This window comes from Ipomoea triloba, chromosome 7 (assembly GCF_003576645.1).
Source record: "Ipomoea triloba cultivar NCNSP0323 chromosome 7, ASM357664v1".
Classification (NCBI taxonomy): Eukaryota; Viridiplantae; Streptophyta; class Magnoliopsida; order Solanales; family Convolvulaceae; genus Ipomoea; species Ipomoea triloba.
In genome coordinates this window covers 1074750-1096888 of record NC_044922.1, presented here as the reverse complement: position 1 = coordinate 1096888, position 22139 = coordinate 1074750, and the positions used below count along the sequence as shown (strand labels likewise).

The 22139-nt window shown below is 37.3% G+C and overlaps 3 protein-coding genes across 6 annotated transcripts; 1 reads left to right on the top strand and 2 right to left on the bottom strand.

Annotated features, from left to right (window-relative positions):
- Nucleotides 1-4501: 4501 nt before the first annotated feature.
- Nucleotides 4502-9208, bottom strand: LOC116025692 (calcium-dependent protein kinase 8-like). The gene is made up of 9 exons (XM_031267024.1): nt 8956-9208; nt 7703-8332; nt 6990-7113; nt 6685-6828; nt 6427-6579; nt 6110-6225; nt 5793-5960; nt 5318-5548; nt 4502-4734 (listed from the first exon to the last, which is right to left on the bottom strand). Exons 2-9 carry the CDS (start codon nt 8285-8287, stop codon nt 4579-4581), a joined length of 1677 nt encoding a protein of 558 aa, XP_031122884.1. The 5' UTR covers nt 8288-8332; nt 8956-9208; the 3' UTR covers nt 4502-4578.
- A 1851-nt stretch (nt 9209-11059) lies between these two features.
- Nucleotides 11060-15321, top strand: LOC116024669. Its single transcript, XM_031265620.1, has 5 exons — nt 11060-11161; nt 12007-12321; nt 12952-13153; nt 14104-14332; nt 14795-15321. Exons 1-5 carry the CDS (start codon nt 11066-11068, stop codon nt 15054-15056), a joined length of 1104 nt encoding a protein of 367 aa, XP_031121480.1. The 5' UTR covers nt 11060-11065; the 3' UTR covers nt 15057-15321.
- Nucleotides 15322-18298: 2977 nt separating this feature from the next.
- On the bottom strand, nt 18299-21705 carry LOC116025597 (nuclear transcription factor Y subunit A-1-like). 4 transcript variants are annotated; one of them, XM_031266869.1, is made up of 6 exons: nt 21686-21705; nt 20256-20554; nt 19895-20015; nt 19718-19786; nt 19385-19549; nt 18299-19007 (listed from the first exon to the last, which is right to left on the bottom strand). In XM_031266869.1, exons 2-6 carry the CDS (start codon nt 20516-20518, stop codon nt 18678-18680), a joined length of 948 nt encoding a protein of 315 aa, XP_031122729.1. In that variant the 5' UTR covers nt 20519-20554; nt 21686-21705; the 3' UTR covers nt 18299-18677. The 4 variants fall into 4 exon arrangements, with proteins under 4 accessions (XP_031122729.1, XP_031122728.1, XP_031122730.1 ...); XM_031266868.1 differs by lacking the exon at nt 21686-21705 and adding an exon at nt 21557-21664; XM_031266870.1 differs by lacking the exon at nt 21686-21705 and adding an exon at nt 21557-21664 and having other exon boundaries at nt 19895-20010; nt 20263-20554.
- Between the last annotated feature and the right edge of the window lie 434 nt (nt 21706-22139).

The window sequence follows — 22139 nt, the reverse complement described above, 5'->3', positions numbered from 1 at the left end:
GAAATCTCCCAGTCAACCCCACTTCATCAGCTTTCCCACCACGCACACTTCATTACCTCTTTCTCGTATTTCTTTTATAATAATAATAAAAAAGAGAGACTTCCTAGGTACACTACATGTGTTATGAATGGCCTATAAAAGGCCCAAAAACATAACAACATTTGACCATCCATACATCCAGCTAGCACATCCTCAACCTTCATCAGCTCGCTATTATATATTCATTATATCTCTGATCGATCGATTGATATGATGATGTTGAGTTCCACAGTCGAGTTGATCGCCATGGCTGCTTCAAACTCCCTTCTCGTCTTCTGTTTCTTCAACTTCCTCATGGTCATCCTCATCGCCATGCCTGCACCTAAAACCACTTCTTCTTCTGCATTCACACCTTACAGTACTCATGGCGATCACCGCAGTATTAATGAAGAAAAGAATACCACTTATTATTATCCTTATGCTTCTCAACAACAAAAAGAAGAAGAAGAAGAAGAAGAGCAGACAATAAGGAATAAGAAAAGGAAGATTAGTGAGGCGGCTGAGATGAAGAAGGCTTTAGTGGAAGTGATGATTCCTCAAGTAGAAGTAGTAGAGGTTTCAGATAGGGTTGTTGTTTGCATTTCTGATCATAAAGAAGAAGAAGAAGAAGAAGAAGGAGGAGGAGATGGTGATGAGTTGAAGAAGAGAGTGGAGGAATTCATTGCAAAGGTGAACAACGGTTGGAAGAAAGAGAAGCTGAGAGATCGTATCAAAGAGCAATATAATGTATGCATGAAATAATAATCCAATAAATTCTTTCTTTCTTTCTTTCTTTTGTGTATTTCAAGCTCTATATAAATTTGTATTTTTTTAACAAGTCATTTGTTTTACATTCTATGTTCGTTAGAGCAAAACATATAGGCAATTGATTCTTTTGGAATATATATATAATCAAATGAGACATTTTCCCGTGAGACTGTGAGACACAACGCGAATGCACACAGTCTAGTTAGGGTGTGTGCACTACTGCACTTAGGCCTTAGCCCATAGCCCAACATGACTTACATGAGTGCACACAATTTAGTGTGTGTACATTCGTAAAGTAGACTGTGTGCATTCACATTAATAATAATGATGACATTTTGGATTTTATATGAGTTATTCTCTTTCAATTTCCATGTATACCAAACATTGGAATTTTTGAAATACATTCCCGTCGGACACAATGACTAATTCTCTCGGTTTGGAGATTTAATGCTACTTCATACCCAAATCCAATGATCGAACCCTTAATCTTTGGTTAAGGGTGGATGAGCCCGTTGTTTCCACTCAACCACACCCCAGGTTATTAAAAGACATTGTAAGTGTCTTGCTTATGCTCTTTTCCCCATTCTCTCTTTGTTTCACTTCTCCCATCACAAGCATGGAGATGGGATTTGAACATTGGAGTTCAATACTTTCCCTCATCTCCCCTAGTACATCTAACTCATAACACATTCAACCCTAATGTGGGTGGTGTTATATGGCGAGGGGTGAAGACGTTAAGATAAAAAATGAGACGTTTAATTTAGTAAATTAACGTAAAAACATGTAAAAATTAAGGAATGTGCATTGTATATAACTTGCTTGTATATATTGTGAGAGTTTTCTTGACCCCCTTTCTCTTGTTCATCTACCCTCATTTGTGAGCTTTAAGCATCCATCCCCTAACTTCAAGCTGAGGCTATTAAACCGCTCTCTTGAATACTGTCCGGACGATTTTCTCTAATTTGTACCCGTCTTCATCATTGTCGCGAATTTCTCATAGCTTATGCGCCCATCCTGCAAAAGATGTCACACGCAAAACTCCTCAACTAAAAGTTGACCGGGAAAAATTAAATCTAGTCATTTTATTCTGGCGGAAGTAATTTTCCGCACACTTAAGAACAAGGTTTCAGGTGGAAACCATAAGTCTGGTTTCACTCGGAAATCAGCTTTTAAAAAAAAATTGATAAAATTTTAATATTATTATATTCTAAATAAAATATTTATAATGTTTAATTATACAATTCTACTCATTTTTTAAAAAATGAACCAAACACACATACAATTTTCTGTTGTGCAGACAAACACGAAAAAAGAAAATATTTTTTGAAAAATGATTCATTTTCCCGATGTTAATTTCATGCTTTCAAAATGAACCTTTAATGAATTTTACATTTTAATTTATTTATTTTGTTCCCTTAAAAAACACTCTAAATCCAAACTTTAAAAGTCTGAATGCAAACCATTGGCCTCTACTGCATTGATTTTTAAAATTTTAATTAATTTAATGGAAGCTAAATCAAGCTAAAAGTTTAAAAATACATTAAAAAAAACATAATTAATTACGAAATGACATCAATAGTGTCATAGGGATACGAAATGACATCAACAGTGTCATAGGAATACGAAAATGGCATCAATAGTGTCATAGGGATATGAAATGGCATAAATAGTAAAGGGGATGCAGTGGCATCAATAATTGTAAAAATCATTTGACACAAAATAGAATGTATCTAAAAATTAGCATAAGGGGATTGAGTGGGGCAACTCCCATGCCCTTAAAGGTATTCTCAATAATCAAATTTGTAATATGAGAATTGTATTTTACATGGGTCATTCCAATATTGGCAAATTATTATGTTGACTCGAATCCACTTTGTAATGTGAACTTAAGTTCAAAATATACAATTTACCTACTGAATGTTCACAATTTACATACTGAATATTCATAATTTCATTCAATATGTAAATTGTTATGAGTCCACCGTGCAAGGTGACCGGTGACCCGAGTCCATGGTACAACTATTGCCTAATATTAGCCTAAGACTAAAAAGTGCAAATCTCCCCCTGAATAACTTAAATAATGAATGAATTGGAAGGAGCAGTTGAGTTGCAATGAAGTTGCATATTACTGGATTATGGATTCTTGATCTACAAACAGAAATCTCCCAGTCAACCCCACTACATCTGCTTTCGCACCAAACGTACACTTCATTACCTATTTCTCGTATTATTATTTTATAATAATAATAAAAAAGAGACTTCCTAGGTACATTGTTGCATGGACCAAAAATAAAAAGTACATTATTTTTGTACTGTAGATACATTATTTTTATACTGTAGGTACATTATTTTAGGATACATTATTTTTGTACTAAATATCAAATAATGTACCTACAATACAAAAATAATGTACATACAGTATCAAAATAATGTACTTTTTATTTTTGGTCCACACAACTGTGTTGACCATGGTCCATGCAATAATTTGCCCTACAGGTGTTATGAATGGCCTATAAAAGGCCCAAAAACATGACAACATTTGACCATCCATACATCCAGCACTTCCTCAACCTTCATCAGCTCGCTATTATATATTCATTATCTCTCTGATCTGATCGATATATATATGATGATGTTGAGTTCCACAGTAGTTGAGTTGATCGCCATGGCTGCTTCGAACTCCTTTCTCGTCTTCTGTTTCTTCAACTTCCTCATGGCCATCCTCATCGCCATTCCTGCACCTAAAACCACTACTTCTTCTGCATTCACACCTTACAGTACTCATGGCGACCACCACATTAATGAAGAAAAGAATACCACCGCTTATTATTATCCTTATTATGCTTCTCAAGAAGAAGAAGAAGAAGAAGAAGAGGAGACAATAAGGAATAAGAAAAGGAAGATTAGTGAGGCGGCTGAGGTGAAGAAGGCTTTAGTGGAAGTGATGATTCCTCAAGTAGAAGTAGTAGAGGTTTCAGATAGGGTTGTTGTTTGCATTTCTGATCATAAAGAAGAAGAAGAAGAAGAAGAAGATGATGATGATGATTATGAGTTGAAGAGGAGAGTGGAGGAATTCATTGCAAAGGTGAACAACGGTTGGAAGGAAGAGAAGCTGAGAGATCGTATCACAGAGAGCAATATAATATAATGCATGCATGAAATAATCTAATAAATTCTTTCTTTCTTTCTTTCGTGTATTTCAAGCTAGCTCTATATAAATTTTAGCATTTTGGAATTACAAAAAATTGATTAACCAAACACCCTTGATTTTTTAACCAAGTCAAATACAGAGTAGCTAATAGTGGTTAAATAAGTCAAAATCGACTGATAGACTAACTATTTACCAAACAGGGTCATAGGCAATTGATTCTTTTGGAATAATATATATTATAGCCTAGGGCGCTAGGCTCCCCTTGTCGCCCAATGAGCCTCTAACCATTTTTTCAATCATAGATACATGTTAGTTGAACTAACAATGCCAAGTTTATTCTTCTAAGTCTCTTGCTTGTGCTCTTTTCCTCATTCTCTCTTTGTTTCACTTCTTCCATCACAAGCATGGAGATGGGAACATTGGAGTCCAATACTTTCCCTTTTCTCCACTAGTACATCTAACTCATAACATTCAACCCTAATATGGGTGTGTTATATGGCGAGAGGTGAAGATGTAAAGATAAAAAATGAGGCGTTTAATTTAATAAATTAACGTAAAAACATGTAAAAATTAAGGAATTTGCATTATATATAACTTGCTTGTATACATTGTGAGAGTTTTCCTGACCCCCTTTCTCTTGTTCATCTACCCTCATTTGCGAACTTTAAGCATCCATCCCCTATTAACTTCAAGCTGAGGCTATTGAACCGCTCTCTTGAATACTGCCGGGACGCTTTTCTCCAATCTGTACCCGACTTCATCATCGTCGCGAATTCCTCATAGCTTATGCGCCCATCCTGCAAAAGATGTCACACGCAAAAACTCCTCAACTAAAAATTTAAACTGATAGTTGAACGTACTACAAACACTGAACTAGGGTTCATATAGCTACATAGCCTCGTGATAAGTTGGTTCAAACATCAAGTTCAAATGCGATGATCATTGTGAGGATGAATGAATAGACTACCAAACAACACATGATTGGTATAAGTATGAATTGAACTATGCGCTCTGTCTCAACTAAAAGTTTAATATAACAGTGCTGCAAACGCTATGAACTAGGGTTCATATAGCTACATCGCCTCGTGATAAGTTGGTTCAAACATCAAATTCAAATGTGATGACCATTGTGAGGATGAATGAATACACAACCAAACAACACGTGATTTCTATCGTACTGTTTCTCTTACATACTATGATTTGTAGCAAATTTTCGAGATATTAGCAATATTTTGAAAGTTCCCAACATGCCAAAATGTATGCAAGTAATACTTTTGTGCAATATAAGTCACTCAAACTAGCATTATTTAAACAGATAGACTAAATATGAAGTGAATGAATATATATATGAGAGCTCTGGTGCAAGAGATGAAAGCTAACCTTATCTGTGTCTACATCGTGCATGACAGCTATAATTACTTCTTCGTTGTTGCCATCGTCTTCATCGCTCAAGGCAACCCGCAGCTCTTCAATCTCGATGTAACCACTCCTATTACGATCGAAGAATGAAAAAGCTTTGTGCAGATGCTCGTCGTTAGCCATCCTTCTGAGATGAACAGCAACAGCAACGAACTCCCCATAGTTCAAACTTCCGTCTCCATCAACATCAGCCTGCAGAAAACAGGCGTAGAAACATCAACGAGAACAATTCATACACACGTTAAACAATTACATTGAGAGAGGAGGGAGATTATAAATCGTCAATGGCTCATTTTACTGTCAAAGGTTGTTTTGTAGTTTACTGTCAAAGGTTGTTTGTAAAGTACAGTTCTAAAGAGAAACTGGCCTCGATGTGGGACTCTATTCAACGATTTTTGGGAAGGGGGGAGTGGGAAAATTGCACATTTGCACTTACAGCTTCCAAGAGGATCTGAAGATCTGGATCGGGGACCTGATGACCGAGCTTTTGTAGGCCAATTCTAAGTTCTCCAATGTTTACTTTTCCTTTCTTGTCAGCGTCCATCGTGTCAAACGCTTCCTTTATACGAGCAGCTTCCTCCACCGACAAAAACTCAGCAATGACCTGTTTGTGCAACATTAGCAAAGTCTTAACCCTCGAGAATTTCATTCATTTGGAGCTTCTGTTAATGCAGAAGAGATCAGCAAAGCTTCCTTATTAGAACTTGTAATGACCGTAAAAGTTTCCAAATTGAGCAAGCAAGATAAAATTACCATAAGAGCTCTTTTCTTGAGCTTGTTCATCACCGAAAATTGCTTAAGTCTTGCTTTAACAGTCTCACCTAATGGAACATTCGGTGCTTTCTTTACGTTTTGTAGCCATGGATGTTCTGCAACATTGGATTTATAAATAATTAGAATTAAGCATTTTCATATGGGAGGTTGTGGGTTCGATATTGACTCTTTGTGCTTCGGTAGGTTGAGAAAGTAGTTATGAACAGATACTGCATTGTAACAGAGTCAATAGTACTCAAAAAAAAAAAAAAAGAAATAAGGCATAGAAGGTAGCTAATTGCCAATAAAAGATTTACCGAGAACTTGCTGAGCAGTAAGTCTCTTACTGGGGTCAGGTTCAAGCATTTTCTTTATGAGGTCCTTAGCATTATCAGAAACTTTAGGCCAAGGATCTCTCTTGAAATCAACTACCGAGCGAATAATTGCCTGAGCCACTCCTTGCTCGGTCTCTGCATTAATAATCATCATTACGAAACAAGATTTTAAAAAAATCCAAAATACATAGCCTTCGTCATATGCTCTGATTTGGTCGAAAGAGTAATAAAGAAGCAGACCTGCCCAGAAAGGAGGAACACCGCAAAGAAGAATGTACAGTATAACTCCAGCGCTCCAGATATCAACCTCGGGGCCATAATTGCGTTTTAGAACTTCTGGAGCCATGTAATAAGGACTTCCAACTATCTCATTAAAGATCTCTCCTAGAGAAAGAATTAGAAATCTCATAAAATTTAAGTTCCGGGCAAAATGTCAACATTATTTCAGTAAATTTGGTTCAGAGGCATAATGACTAGAAAAGTTTCCGGGCAAAATGTTAACATTATTTCATTATTTCATGATTTCATCATCAATGTACACTTACCGGGTTTAAAGAAAACAGATAACCCAAAATCGATCGCCTTTAACATAGCCATCTCTTTCTTGTTTGCAAAGAGGAAGTTTTCAGGTTTGAGATCACGATGCATCACCCCATGCCTGTGGCACATCTGCAACGCAATGGAGCATAAGCATCTCTTAGATCGAAATAGTCTTAAGTGTTGATTTACTGAAACGAGGGCACAAATTGAACGGAGTTCCAAAAGGAACTATAGATGCAATCAATGAGCGGGATATTACATTCTCCTTACTGGCTTTTAACATGATTCAAGCATACATAAGTTGATCCATTGGCCTATAGTGCTCACAATTTACACCAGACCACACTAGAATTTAGACGATATCGTTTTGATTAACCAAGTAATTTTATCAATGGCACCAAGAAACGTTGTAAAAGCTTTTTCCTTTTTATGTCTGAAAACTAAGAAGTACTACTAAAGAGTTAGAAATTCTTAACACACACACAAAAAGCAGCTCAAAGACTAGAAGTTTTTTAAGCCATGAGAGTTGAGTTTTTGTGTCCATTTGTTGTTCCACAATAAATTTCTTTCAAAACTAGAATAATATATAGCTTCTATATGCTTTGTCTCTGATGAACATAGATAATAATTATATGCAAAGATGTAATTACAAACAAATATTGGCGTAAAATTGGTTTAAGGTCATTGAGAGTTGATTGATTGGAATGAGCATATATACCTGGACAACTTCCACAATAGTCCTCACAACCCCTGCAGCCGCCCTCTCGGTGTAGTGTCCCCTCGCCACAATCCTGTCGAACAACTCCCCTCCCTCGCACAATTCCATCACAATGTGCACAGCGTTATCATCCTCATAAGTGCCTTTCAAGGTCACAACGTTTGGGTGTTTTGGCAAGTGCCTCATGATCTCGACCTCTCTCCTCACATCCTCAATATCCACAGCAGTCCTCAGCTTCTTTTTTGATATGCATTTGCACGCGAATTTCTCGCCTGAGTCCACATCTGTGCACAAGTATGTGATCCCAAACTCCCCCCTCCCAAGCTCACGCCCCAAGTCATATTTTTCGTGGATTTTACGCCCCGTGGGATCTTTCAACACAACAAGCTTGTTGTTAGAATGCCCACTCCCTTGATTTTCTGCCCCATTGTCAATGGAAAAGGGGTTGGGCTTCTTCTTGTCCTTATTCTGATTTCTCTTATTCTGGTTTCCCTTATTCTTGGCTCCCTTATTCTTAGGTTTCTTAGTTTTATTCTTAGCCCTGTTCCCAGAAGAACCATTAGGGGTTGCACAGCAATTTCCCATTCAAAAGTTCAAACCTTGGAGTATTTCACCTCTGTATTCTAACTCCTAAGCATTTCAAAACCACCAAAAAAAAAAAACAAAACAAACAAAAGGAGCAAATTATTATAATTGTAAAATTTCACCAAAAATTTAGAAAATAAAATTAAAAAGTGTTGAGATTAACGAGAACAATAAACTATAACAATCGTAGAAAGTAAATAAGACAGACGACATTTATGTGGTTCAGCAATGTGCCTACGTTAGAGGCATTATACTTAGAGATACAATCAACCTATTTACATGCACCTCTAAACATGTATGAGGCATACACAACAAAAATATATGCTAGCATGTCCCAACCTTTCATAAAAGGAGTGTTGATTTTGGGTTCTCCAAGAATGTAGGAAAATTATGCAATTCTACCCAGAAAAAAAGAGGATAATTTTAAAATAAGAAACCAATGAGCTAATCATCAACTCCAAAAGCTAATGAATAACACCAGAATTTCCTTCACCAAAAAAAAAAAAAAAAACAGAATTTCGAAGCTTTTAATGCATTTAACAAACATATAACGTTAAAATTTGCTAGAAACACAAAAGAACAACATGAAAACGAAATCCCAGAAGCAATGTAGCTCAAAAACTAAAGAAATGAAGCTACATGAAACGAAAACCAAAAAAAAATCTCACCTTGATATATGCCCTTTTATCCGGTGAGTTATTGAATTTGAATGCAGAAAACTCCGAGGAATTGAAGGCCAAAAACGCAAAGTAGACAATGGGGAGGAAGGCAGAGAATGTGAAAGTGATTAAGAAGAAGAAACCGAATTCACCATTGACAGAGAAGAGAGAGAGGGGGTCGTCTCTCTCTTCTTTTTTATTTTCACCTCCTTTTGCAGACTTTTCTCTCTCTAGAATTGAACCCCCCTCTCTCATTCCCTGTGCCTATCTCTCTCTAAATCCACCATTTATGAGACAGAATGACGCTTTTCCTTTCTACTTTTTCTCCCTCTCTTTTGACTTGTCGTTCCAACGACATCCTCTGTCAAACCTCAACGTTCGTGTACTTTTAGATTTTTATTTTTATTTTTTTGAAATTTAATCTGCCCATAAATATTTTAATGCAAAGTAGTAAAATAATAATAATAATAATAATAATATAATAATAATAATAATAAATGGAAATAATTTCATGAACTTAGATTAAGATATGGTAACAAAGTTTACTTGATTAAATGGTGCATTGCAACTTTTCTCCATTATATATATGTTAGGTGCCAAGTCTTTTGTGTTGGTTCTTAGCCGATACTCTGGCCTATGACATGCACCATGCTGAGTTTTCTTATTCTTATCTTTGTTAAGGTGGTTCTCATAATTTTGACATGTTAATTTATATAGTATTTTTCGATAATTCTTAATTAATATATGATGTAAGAGTTTTACCTAATATGATGGACTTCTTATGGGCACTGGAAGTCACTTAATGGGTTGTTGAGTTACCATGACTTATTCATTCGCTATCCTGTTGAGTATGGGTATGAGGACCTCAGGAGCAAGAGAATTTCACCTTTGTAGATAATAAGTGTAAAACAACATATCTAATAAGAATATAATGTAGATTTCTAAAACAAGATTTATCCCTATAACTCAAAAAAGAAACAAAACATTTACACCTGATGGGGAAATAGGGGTTGGGTTAGGCCCAATGGGTAAGTGTGCGATAGTAGGCATGTGACTGGACATGTTCCAAGGTGGTTGGGCATATTTCAAGGCGGTTAGGGACGTCTCATGACGGCTAGGCATGTGGTTGGACACGTCCGAAGTGGTTAGGGACGTCTCATGGCGGCTAGGCATGTGGTTAGACACGTCCGAAGTGGTTAGGGACATCCCATGACGGTTAGGGACGTCCCATGGCGGCTAGGCATGTGGTTGGACACATCCGGGGTGGTTAGGGACGTCCCATGGCAGCTAGGCATGTGGTTGGACACGTCCAGGGTGGTTAGGGACGTCCCATGACGGCTAGGCAGGCATGGTTGGATACGTCCTGGGTGGTTAGGCACGTCCCATGACGGCTAGGGATGTCCCGTGACACCTTGTGACATGGGTTAACATGTGGGTGGATGAGGAATTCGCATGGGGAAGGCCGTACATGTGGGTGGACCTGGGTGGTCTCTTGACAGTATAAACGGGATGGTCTTCGGCGTATTTAGGACATCACTCAAGGACACAATGACTTCTTTGGTCAAGTGGTCTGAGCCTTATCCGTTCAAGCAAAGGGACATGAGTAAATTCTCTGCCAAGGTCTTCGTTGTTAAGGCAATAAAACGATCAACACCTTAAAAATTAAGGCAAAAATCTGTGTGAGACTACCTTACGGATAATTAGAGTTAAAAAATGGTGAATATAGAGTTCAAAAATTGTGAATATAAATTCAAAAATTGTGTTATATTGTTTAACATAGAGTTCTGAAATTGTGAATATAGAATTCAGAAATTGTGAATATAGAGTTTTGTAATTGTAAATATTAAGTTCTATAATTGAGATCTAAAATTATAAATTTTCAATTTTAAAATTGTGAATATGAAATTCAAAAATTATGAATATAGATCAGAGAACGAATTAGGAAGACAAACAACTGCCATTGTAGATGCTCTAAGAAAAAACAAAGAAATTTCATGTAGGCTTAACATCATTTCAGGCCCATTGTAGGCTTAACATCATTTCAAACGGCCCAAAGGTAAGCCCAATTTCATGAATTAACTTAAGGAGCATCGGCGGTCAGTAACACATTCAGACAGAGATGAAGAAACCGGCAGGAGCAGAGAAGAAAAGGGTCCGGCGATCCGCCGGTTCTGTTCCGAACGGTTCGAATCCCGCCGGCGATGCTCCTCCAAAGGTAACTCACACCTCCTCATCTCTGCATACACATTCATGCATCCATAACCCTGTTGTATCGATACGTATGCTTTATCATTCCCGTGATTTTATTATGAGGTGGTTCAATTGTAATCTATTTCTCTCCAGATAGATCCGTGGAAATGCTGAGAAATGTTCCTTTTTGAGGAATTACTTCAATTTCAATCTTCATGGATAACAAAATTCTTTGTTTTGGAACGTTATTGAGTCTTAAATCTAAATCATGTGATTTTTTGGCCAGGTTTCTTAAAAAATGAGAAAAAAAAAAAACCTATAAATTGATGTTTCATAATAGTTTTCCGCAATTGCTGAGAGATAATAAGTTTTAGATGTTTTCATAGTTTTCACCCAACAGAAAAATCACAGTATATAATTATTTTTTTTTTTTTTTTTGGGAAGTTGCTTTTATCTGACAGATATGATGCTGAAACATTGAGGCTGACCAGAACAAAATATAATTATCTGGATCTTTCAAACTTTTGATGAGTTAAAATTATTGGAAGTCATGCATGAAGCAAACATAATGTATGATTAAATGAAAATAGATGAAGAAATAAAATAGAATTATCTCATCCAAAATTATTGGAGTAATCTGTCTTAAATTTTGACCTTCCTGTACCAAAGAATTGAGTGTGCATAAGCACAATTGAGCTTTCATCAAGTTATCATTATTCCTGTGTTTTTCAACCTTAAACCGTTATTTGCTGACTAAATTAAAATTGTCCTTCTAGTCTTATTTATTTTTCTTGCTTAATTTCCTATACATGTATTTAAAAAAAAATCCCTATGTAATCTTAATTTTTGTGTATTCAATCCCTATTCCAGAAACAAGCTGCAAAGAAGGATGTTTTCCAGTCATTTGCCGAGAAAGTGAGAGATCACAAGGACTTGATGTCTAGATGGGCTGTCCTGCAGGAAACTCGAGTTGAGTATTTCAGAGGAAAAGACTTTGTGAGCTTTATGAGAAATCACCCAGAACTTAAAGATATACTGGAATCAGATAAAAATTTGGAAACTGATGATATTGCAAATACTTTGCTTAGAAAGAATCTACTACTGCGTTGTGACCGTGTAGTAAAAATTGTTCGGCCTGGAAAGAAAAAGTTGTCAACTTGGCCAGCGCATTTGGAGATATACCATGTATGTATTATTCTACTCAAACCATCATATTTATATGAGATCTATTTTTCTCTCCCAGTCAGCAGTGTATAACTATCTGCTTTGATTTTTATGCACTGTTATGGCTTTATATAAATCATTGAAAATTTCATTTTTTCTGAACTTAAATGGTTATGATCTTGTCATTTTGTTTTCTGACACCGAACAGTTTTTAATATTAAAAAAAATCAAACTCTTTACTTTTGAAATAGGGTGGTTCTGCGATTAATGCAGATATGCTTGGATTTGAAAAAGTTATTTCTAGCCTTTCAGCAAAGGTGTTTCTTTAATCTGTCTCACAATATTTCTAAATAATGTGGCATGTTAAGCTATTTGGAATCTGGTGGTATTTCTCACTATTGCTAGATGTATTATCCATCTTGCCCTTGAGGAAAAGCTTATAGTTAGTTATCCTGATCTGCTATTGTATCTCATTCATATTCAAGGTATTAGCTTTTTAATGGATCAATAGATAAATACAGATGTCTCTTTTACACCCTGATAAGCCAGTGGTCCTCATTTTGTATCCTTACATAAAAAAGATCCTTTTTTTCTGTTTACAATTAGTATTACCTTGTAGTTAAGATTACTTTTCCTGATTTCTGTAAGCAGGATCAAGTGTTCTCTGAAAATGATGCCTTTTTTGCTTGGACATTTGAAAAACGAAGTGCCCTTTGGCAAACACTTCTCTCATTTTCCTGGCCAGTTTTGACATTAGCAATCTGCTTATTTCCTGTGTATCCCCATCGATGCAAGCTCATTATACTCTACTCATGTGCCAGCCTCCTCCTCCTCATACTTTGCCTTCTTTTATGTAAGTTATCTGATGCTTATTTCATCTTTACTCTTGGATTTGTATGCCTCTTTGGCCTTTGCTTCCTCTGCACAAGTCTAAGCAATTGTAGTAGAGACATTCAAAAGATTGAAGCACCACATAATGATATTAAGCTATATATTCACTTCATTGTCTTCTAAGTTAGTCCAAGCATCTTCATCTTGGGACTTGGGTTTATTAAAGTGAAAAGTGAATTTAAAAACAAAAAAAAAAAATCTTCAATGTGAGTTTGTACATATAGTTTCATCTTCATTAGGCTACCCATGAATTGGCATACCCCATCAGGCCGACATGAGTTATAACAGAATTCACTTATTTGATGTGGAGCATGGTTGAAAAAATCGCTAGGCGCTCGGGGAGCGCCTAGGACGCCTAGCCGGGGATTAATCGGCGCCTAGGCGTCCGTGTATTTTTTTTATTTTTTATTTTATTTTTTAAAAATTTGTTTAAGTATTTTTAATTTTTTAAAGACTAATAATTATAAATTATATAATACTTTAATAGTTAATACTAAAATATTAAATATTAACCTAAAAAATATCTAAAGTTTGTACAATTTAGGATTATTTCGCTCAAAACGATGTTGTTTTGAGTGAAATAACCCATTAAAAAAAAAAGAATAATAGTTAATCGACCGACTAGAAGGCCTAATCGGTGCCTAGTCGGTCTAGTCGACGCCTAGGCGGTTAGCGCCTAAGCGGCCTAGGCGGTGCTTTGGCGGTCTAGGCGGAGCTTTGGCGGCCTAGGTGGTCGCCTAGCCGGCCAGACGCCTAGACCACCATTTAATGTGATACGCTAGGCGGTCGACCAGCGCCTAGCGCCTAGGCGGGGATTAATCGGCGCCTAGGCGAGATTTTTGCAACACTGATGTGGAGTCAATTATTTTTGTTGCAACTTGCAACAAACTGAGGAATTCTTATATGTTGCAGTGAGAGCATTAACCTTTGGTGCCATATGGATTCTTTTTGGAAAGCGAGTCTGGTTTTTCCCCAATATACTTGCTGAGGAAGCAACTCTTGAAGAATTATTCCAGTTTTGGCCCAAGAAAGATGAGGGGGAGCCACCGAAGTGGTCAGCAAGGCTTTTCTTTGCAATTGTAGCGGTGGTTGCTATACTGGTTATGAGGCATCACGCGCCTGATGAGGCTGCAAGAGCCAGGTAAGCTAACTCATTATGTGTTCATTGTTTGACGAGAAAATCATTTAAAATAAAGGATATAAAGAGGAGGGATGGGAATGGAGAAGGGCATAGATTACATGTGGATAATTGCCTAATAGGGTGAAATCTCTTGATGCAGTGAATAAGCAACACTTTATCTTTCCCCTGCGATTTAACTATTTTTTTCAATTCATAACTATCTATACGATATGTATGAACAGATACTACATTGTAACAGAGTCAATAGTATTCAAAAAAAAAAAATATCTATACGAAAATGATTCTTAGATCAACCTAATGTTTTCTGCCATATTGCCATCTATTCCCTTCTCCATTTACACTGTCATATTGTTTTGTTACACCATATCGCCATATAGACCATTAACATGTATTAACTCCCCAGTGCAAAAATGCTGGACTATTTTGCTATAATTGTGCTTAACGGTGAAATACTTCTTGTAGGTATCAAAAGCGGGTTTCCAACATCATTGATGATGTGATCGAGTGGTCTCCTAGTCTCGCTCTATCAGGAATGATGGACAAACAAACCGTGGTCAATGTCACCGAGCACAATAATATGACTGAGGATGGCGAAGGCAGTACCGAAGACATAGATGGAGAGTCTTTGGGAGAACTAGACGACATTGAGGACTCGGACGAGGACTCGGACTCTATCAATGATTTAGAAGATAGTGATCCCCAACAACATCATGCCGACTCGTAAATTATAAATGTATGTAGAATATAACTGGCAGGGGAAGTGATGTGTTCCAGTTTCTCTTCTCTGTGCCAAGTTTTCTGTTCCTTATCTCAGTTCAGATCTCAATAGTTGAGGTATGAGAATAGATAGATTGGCCCTCATAGCATGGTATAATTTTGTATGCTAATCACTATCAGACCCTATTCTGCTCCTTTCTTCTTTTTTCCCTTCATGGATCAGCATAATATATAAATTCAGATCCGTTAATTTGTTTCATTGTTGATTGTTATGATTTGGGTCTGAATGTTTCTTAGCTTCAAAAACTAGTATATACTATATAGAGGTATTCTCTGTTCCTATTATGATAGTGTATCAGATTACACTATGGGCAGTTAACATATTATATATTTTTAGTTAACAAATTATGTACATGTATATGATGGAACAATTAATATATTATAAGAGAAATTTACAGTCACTAAAAAATGTGTACCCTATAAATTTGTCTTATGATCCTATATAATTGGTAAAAAAATCATAATGGCTCAAATTAGAATGTCGATAGCTGCAAATTATATCGTGGACCGTGGTCCACAATGCATTGTGGACCGCGCATCAAAACGACGTCGTTTTGATTAATGAAAATAGACGGATGAATTCGCACCACTCACTTTCAGTCATGGTTGAAAAAATCGCTAGGCGCTCGGGGAGCGCCTAGAACGCTTAGCCGGGGATTAATCGACGTCTAGGCGCCAGTGCATTTTTATATTTTATTTTTTATTTTTTATTTTTAAAAAATTTGTTTAAGTATTTTTAATTTTTTAATGACTAATAATTAAAAATTATATAATACTTTAATAGTAAATACTAAAATATTAAATATTAACCTAAAAAATATCTAAAGTTTGTACAATTTAGGATTATTTCGCNAAAATATCTAAAGTTTGTACAATTTAGGATTATTTCGCTTAAAACGATGTTGTTTTGAGTGAAATAACCCATTAAAAAAACAATAATAGTTAATCGACCGACTAGAAGGCCTAGTCGGTGCCTAGTCGGTCTAGTCGACGCCTAGGCGGTGCTATGGCGGAGCTTAGGCGGTCGCCTAGCCGGCCAGCCGCCTAGACCACCATTTAATGTGATACGCTAGGCGGTCGACCAGCGCCTAGGCGGGGATTAATCGACGCCTAGGCGGGATTTCTGCAACACTGCTTTCAGTTCATATACACTGCAGTTACATTTCAACACAACTACAGTTACATTTCGATATAACTACAGTTTCATTCGATAATATCAAAACAAATGTAAGGCAGTATCTTTTGAGATGAACTGTAGTGTCAATTACGGGTTCCGTCTCCCACTTACTGAAACGACGTCGTTTTGGGACCACGGTCCACAATGCATTGTGGACCGCGATCCACGATATAAGAACTGGTCAATAGACTACTCCCGCTAAGAGTTGGACTTGTAATTTTATAGTTATTAAAATAACCAAACTAACAGTCTGACTAACTTGGTAAGAATTGCCCCACCTGCAATTTATTTAATGTATATAATCTATAATCTTAACCACGATGGCAAGACAGAGATACCACCGATAACAGGGCGATCGGACTGATATTGTAAACATCTAACAAAAGGGTTTAACTTTATTCGGTCCACCCACGAGTTGAGAGAAGGAAACAATTGCGCTAACTGCCTAACAAATTTAGGCCACATCTTTGCACCCCTTGTGTGTTCGTTGCTATGCCAACTTTCTTTTTAAAGTTGGAAAAATTATTTTTTTTTAAAGAAAAATATAGAATAAGAGAGACCCTGTAAACTTACGTAGCTTAAAGTAAGAAACTTTAAGTTCAATTCCCATTCATCTTATTATGTAAATAACATAAGAAAAGTTTTATGGTAAACAAAGACCAAATCCCAGTCCCACAAAACCAGAAAGGAAAATCACAACCATTGCTACATCACACTATCTATACTTCAGATCCTCCTAACTGATAAACATTCCATTAACCTCACACACATACATGCTTCATAATCCTAAACCTAGTTCCATTACTTCGAACAACAAAACAGAAGAGCTAACGATTTCATAAGCCAGGAATGAATTGCCGCCCAGCTTGAACACCCGAGATCCATACACGGCTTCCTCGTTGGATCATATTCGATCTAATTGCGTGGCCACAGCTGGGGTAGAGCGGTACTTCACTGTTACTTGCGCGTGGAGCCTCCTCCTGAAGACTCGGTGGAATGCACGTGATATAGTGATTCCTGAGAGCAGCATCGGCTTCCATAGCTGCCTCCGCTGTTTATGTACTGATGAAGCTGAGGCTTAGGTACCGCTTCTTGACAGTTATTTGAAGCGCCAGCAGCGCTAGACGGGAAAGATTCGGGACCCGGGGGTGTAAGGGATCGGGGGGAGAGAGATGCACCGGAGCCTGTCTGCTTTGGAGCGTTGGAATCAGATTTCTTCACAAATCGCCCTCCAGAACCCCTAGCTCTCCTCAGAGCATGCTGATGTCTCGATTCATGAAGGTATGGCTACAAACGGAAAAAACACAAGGCATGCAATTGTTGATAGGCTTCTTGGCAATTGGCATCGAGATTATTATTTAAAAAAAAAAAAAAAAAAAAAAAAAAAAANAGTATCTGTTCATATACACTGCAGTTACATTTCAACACAACTACAGTTACATTTCGATATAACTACAGTTTCATTCGATAATATCAAAACAAATGTAAGGCAGTATCTTTTGAGATGAACTGTAGTGTCAATTACGGGTTCCGTCTCCCACTTACTGAAACGACGTCGTTTTGGGACCACGGTCCACAATGCATTGTGGACCGCGATCCACGATATAAGAACTGGTCAATAGACTACTCCCGCTAAGAGTTGGACTTGTAATTTTATAGTTATTAAAATAACCAAACTAACAGTCTGACTAACTTGGTAAGAATTGCCCCACCTGCAATTTATTTAATGTATATAATCTATAATCTTAACCACGATGGCAAGACAGAGATACCACCGATAACAGGGCGATCGGACTGATATTGTAAACATCTAACAAAAGGGTTTAACTTTATTCGGTCCACCCACGAGTTGAGAGAAGGAAACAATTGCGCTAACTGCCTAACAAATTTAGGCCACATCTTTGCACCCCTTGTGTGTTCGTTGCTATGCCAACTTTCTTTTTAAAGTTGGAAAAATTATTTTTTTTTAAAGAAAAATATAGAATAAGAGAGACCCTGTAAACTTACGTAGCTTAAAGTAAGAAACTTTAAGTTCAATTCCCATTCATCTTATTATGTAAATAACATAAGAAAAGTTTTATGGTAAACAAAGACCAAATCCCAGTCCCACAAAACCAGAAAGGAAAATCACAACCATTGCTACATCACACTATCTATACTTCAGATCCTCCTAACTGATAAACATTCCATTAACCTCACACACATACATGCTTCATAATCCTAAACCTAGTTCCATTACTTCGAACAACAAAACAGAAGAGCTAACGATTTCATAAGCCAGGAATGAATTGCCGCCCAGCTTGAACACCCGAGATCCATACACGGCTTCCTCGTTGGATCATATTCGATCTAATTGCGTGGCCACAGCTGGGGTAGAGCGGTACTTCACTGTTACTTGCGCGTGGAGCCTCCTCCTGAAGACTCGGTGGAATGCACGTGATATAGTGATTCCTGAGAGCAGCATCGGCTTCCATAGCTGCCTCCGCTGTTTATGTACTGATGAAGCTGAGGCTTAGGTACCGCTTCTTGACAGTTATTTGAAGCGCCAGCAGCGCTAGACGGGAAAGATTCGGGACCCGGGGGTGTAAGGGATCGGGGGGAGAGAGATGCACCGGAGCCTGTCTGCTTTGGAGCGTTGGAATCAGATTTCTTCACAAATCGCCCTCCAGAACCCCTAGCTCTCCTCAGAGCATGCTGATGTCTCGATTCATGAAGGTATGGCTACAAACGGAAAAAACACAAGGCATGCAATTGTTGATAGGCTTCTTGGCAATTGGCATCGAGATTATTATTTAAAAAAAAAAAAAAAAAAAAAAAAAAAAACAGAGATGAACAGTAGAATTGCGATTAATTTGCTTGAACAGCTAATTTGAAGGCCATGAAAGTAAATACAAAGGGCATTATTAATCGAAGTTCTAATTTGGCAAAGATTTTGCACTTATTCATATCAAGTTGTAATTTTGATCTAAAAACTAAACAATATGACGTTTAGATAGACATAAGCTTTTTATCCGGTGTGTTGAATTCATTACGAGATGTAGCACATGCATCAAGTAAAACTAACCAAAGCTTCTGCGGAAAAAGTCGAGAAGACCAACCTTTCTAACTTTTATGAGCTTCTTCTGAAGTTCAGCTTTAGCGCGTGACTCTCTTCTACGAAGAATCCCATGATACTGCTTGGCATTCACATAAACGGGCTCTTGAGTCATTTCGAGGGGCAAAGGCATCCTCATACGGTGCATATCAAGTATATCAGGAGGAACCTGATCACCAAATAATTTGTTAGCTTCAATGAAAATTAAAATTAAATGAAAATACAAATATTCCAAACAGTAGAATAAAAAAGGCATAGATGAAGATCCATGTCTCAATAAAGAATTGCTTCAGATCAAAATGTGACCAAATATTAACTCGAGAACAATTTTGCATACCAATGGTTGACCATAAGCAGCTATCATTTGCCCAAAATACGGGTCAATGTATGGATTTGGAGCACAAGCCTGAAAGTCACAACATCAAATCAGGCACATGAAGATCATTGAGGCATCATATTCCACAGAGAATTACTTATCAACAACTACCCATGGACGCCTTATAAAATTACTTACAATTGAATGTCCAACAAATTCAAGCTGTTGTGGCTGTGTTAGGTGCTCATCACTTCCATCTGGAATGACTGATGCAACTGGCTGAAGATTCTTATCTACTTGTCCACAACTCCCTTCTAACCTTAAATGAAGATTTCATTAGTAATAACTACATACACAAGATGAGAGCATAACATTTACGTAAAAGAATTTGGCCAAATTAGACCTCTCTTTTTTACTTCTTTCCTGTCTGTATTGGGTTTGGGAGGCGGGAAATTTACCAATGGTGTTTCATGTCTTAAGCTATTTTTTCATGACTTGAGAAATAAAAGTAAGACGTGTTGTTCTGTTGTGCATTTAGCTTCATTTTCGAACTACTTACATCCTACCTTGATGCGAAGGTTTGCTAGTTTGTGATTTTTCAGTACCGTCATCACCTTCGTGATTTACTCCACCGTCAGATTGTGATTGGTCATCCAAAGATTGCTCCAGAGAAGACGAATCAGAAGCATCTCCCTGCACCATGCCCGGAGGAACAGAATTGTAGCCAGCCGTTTTCCACCAAGGTTCAGCAGAGTCAGCGGAATGAGGAACGTTATGTGGATTGGCTCCCACAAGATTTGCAGTTTTGGAATTCGGTTGCATAATCTTGAAGAACTTCGAGAACTAAAACCAAATCTCCTAAATAAATTCCCAACAAGACATGTATAAGCAGTGTCAATTAAGATTCCCAACAAAACATGTTTAAGCAGTGTCATAAATTTCATACGAACATTTTATCCAGCACCTATGACTAGAACAATTATCAATTACAATTTCCGCAAACAATTATGAGAAGCTTGTATGCTTAAGGTTCCATTCAACAATTGCCTCCTATGTTCAGAAGCAGCACAAGAAACCCAAATATAATGCATTACTCAAAGCACATTATGACACACCCAAAATCAACACAGCAAATATTAACAATGAATTGTACCATCACCAGAAAGACACAAGTTAGTACAACATAGTTGGCTCCCAACTAACGAGCTGCTGAATCACCGTGATTTACCCCTCCACAATCTTTTCGGGCCAGGGTGTGGGGCCCGGGACTAGGAATTTCACCTTTTGGGCAACTACAAATAGTTGGCTCCAAAAAGAGAAACTGTAGGTATAATTAATATATAATACACCCAAACATTTATGTTTTACTCTAAACTCTTCCAATTAACACAGTAATCACATCCTAAGCTGCTCAATTACTACTAATAACACAATCATAAGCTGATTTATCAGTAAAACAGAACACAGTCATAACCACAGACACCCCATATTTACTGTTCACATCAAATCCCATAGACCCCATACCTTCTTGTAATCTTGCAACCCATTTTCAATAAAACCCAGCAAATAAAGCTACAAACTTTCCATTTGTCAAAGATGAAAATTAACTATTTTGATGTCAGAATGTCACATAGCAATGGAACAGCATCGAGAGCATAAATTCTGCTCAAAAGCCATAAAGCATCAATCTAAACAGGCATAATCAAGAGAATCAAAATTAACGCGAAAAGTAGCAAAATTTGAGACCCCCCAAGGCCGCAAATTCCTAAATTGGTAGTAAGAGAGAAGAATAAGAACTAAAATTTGGGATTGGGTAGTTTGATTTGCCAAAAAAAGATTCGAAATTAGGGAAATATTTACCTGATTCGAGAGAGATTAGTGATTGGATGAAAAATATCTCTAAAATTTTTTTGTGGAAATTAGGAAGAGAGAGAGATAGAGAAGGGGAGTGGGGTGTTTGGGGTAGGGGGTGGGGGGGCGAAGACTAACCGAGTGACCGATAACAGATGACGCAAGGAACTGACGACACTTCATAAATTCGTACACTCACGAGCTCCGCCACCGACACGTAACGGGATGTAAAGCTTTCTATATTTGCTTATTTCCCCCCTTAATAATTTGGGTAATTGCGATTTGGGTGATAAATGTTTGGGATAATCAACACTTCACACCAAGAAAAGTGAAATTTGGGAAATGGCCTAAGAGCTTACATAGTAGTGGTTTTTATTGGGTTTTTAGCATAGAGAAAATTAGTTTGGTGTGAAAAGAATTGATGTGGGAGGGAGTTTTTTTGACAAATTTAACTCCCGTAAGAATTGAGAGTTTGTCAAAATTAAAAAAAAGATGGCAAGCACGCTTGGCGCACACTGCCTGCCCTAGCTCGTTGGGGTGCTTCAGAGTGGCTGCCAGCTGGTGGCCACTCTAAATAAAGCAGTAAACTTTG

Bases quoted from the DNA above. Each gene is read 5' to 3' on its own strand.
- LOC116025692 (XM_031267024.1), bottom strand. From the start codon at position 8,287: ATGGGAAATTGCTGTGCAACCCCTAATGGTTCTTCTGGGAACAGGGCT. The intron at 6,580-6,684 runs GTCTGCTTCTTT...TTATTAATGCAG, and splicing joins TGTTCCTCCTTTCTGGGCAG to AGACCGAGCAAGGAGTGGCT. The intron at 4,735-5,317 runs GTTAGCTTTCAT...CATCTTTTGCAG, and splicing joins ACGATGTAGACACAGATAAG to GATGGGCGCATAAGCTATGA.
- LOC116024669 (XM_031265620.1), top strand. From the start codon at position 11,066: ATGAAGAAACCGGCAGGAGCAGAGAAGAAAAGGGTCCGGCGATCCGCC. The intron at 11,162-12,006 runs GTAACTCACACC...TCCCTATTCCAG, and splicing joins CCGGCGATGCTCCTCCAAAG to AAACAAGCTGCAAAGAAGGA. The intron at 12,322-12,951 runs GTATGTATTATT...TTCTGTAAGCAG, and splicing joins CGCATTTGGAGATATACCAT to GATCAAGTGTTCTCTGAAAA.
- LOC116025597 (XM_031266869.1), bottom strand. From the start codon at position 20,518: ATGCAACCGAATTCCAAAACTGCAAATCTTGTGGGAGCCAATCCACAT. The intron at 20,016-20,255 runs GTAAGTAGTTCG...TCTTCATTTAAG, and splicing joins CCTTCGCATCAAGGTAGGAT to GTTAGAAGGGAGTTGTGGAC. The intron at 19,550-19,717 runs GTATGCAAAATT...TTTGGTGATCAG, and splicing joins CTGCTTATGGTCAACCATTG to GTTCCTCCTGATATACTTGA.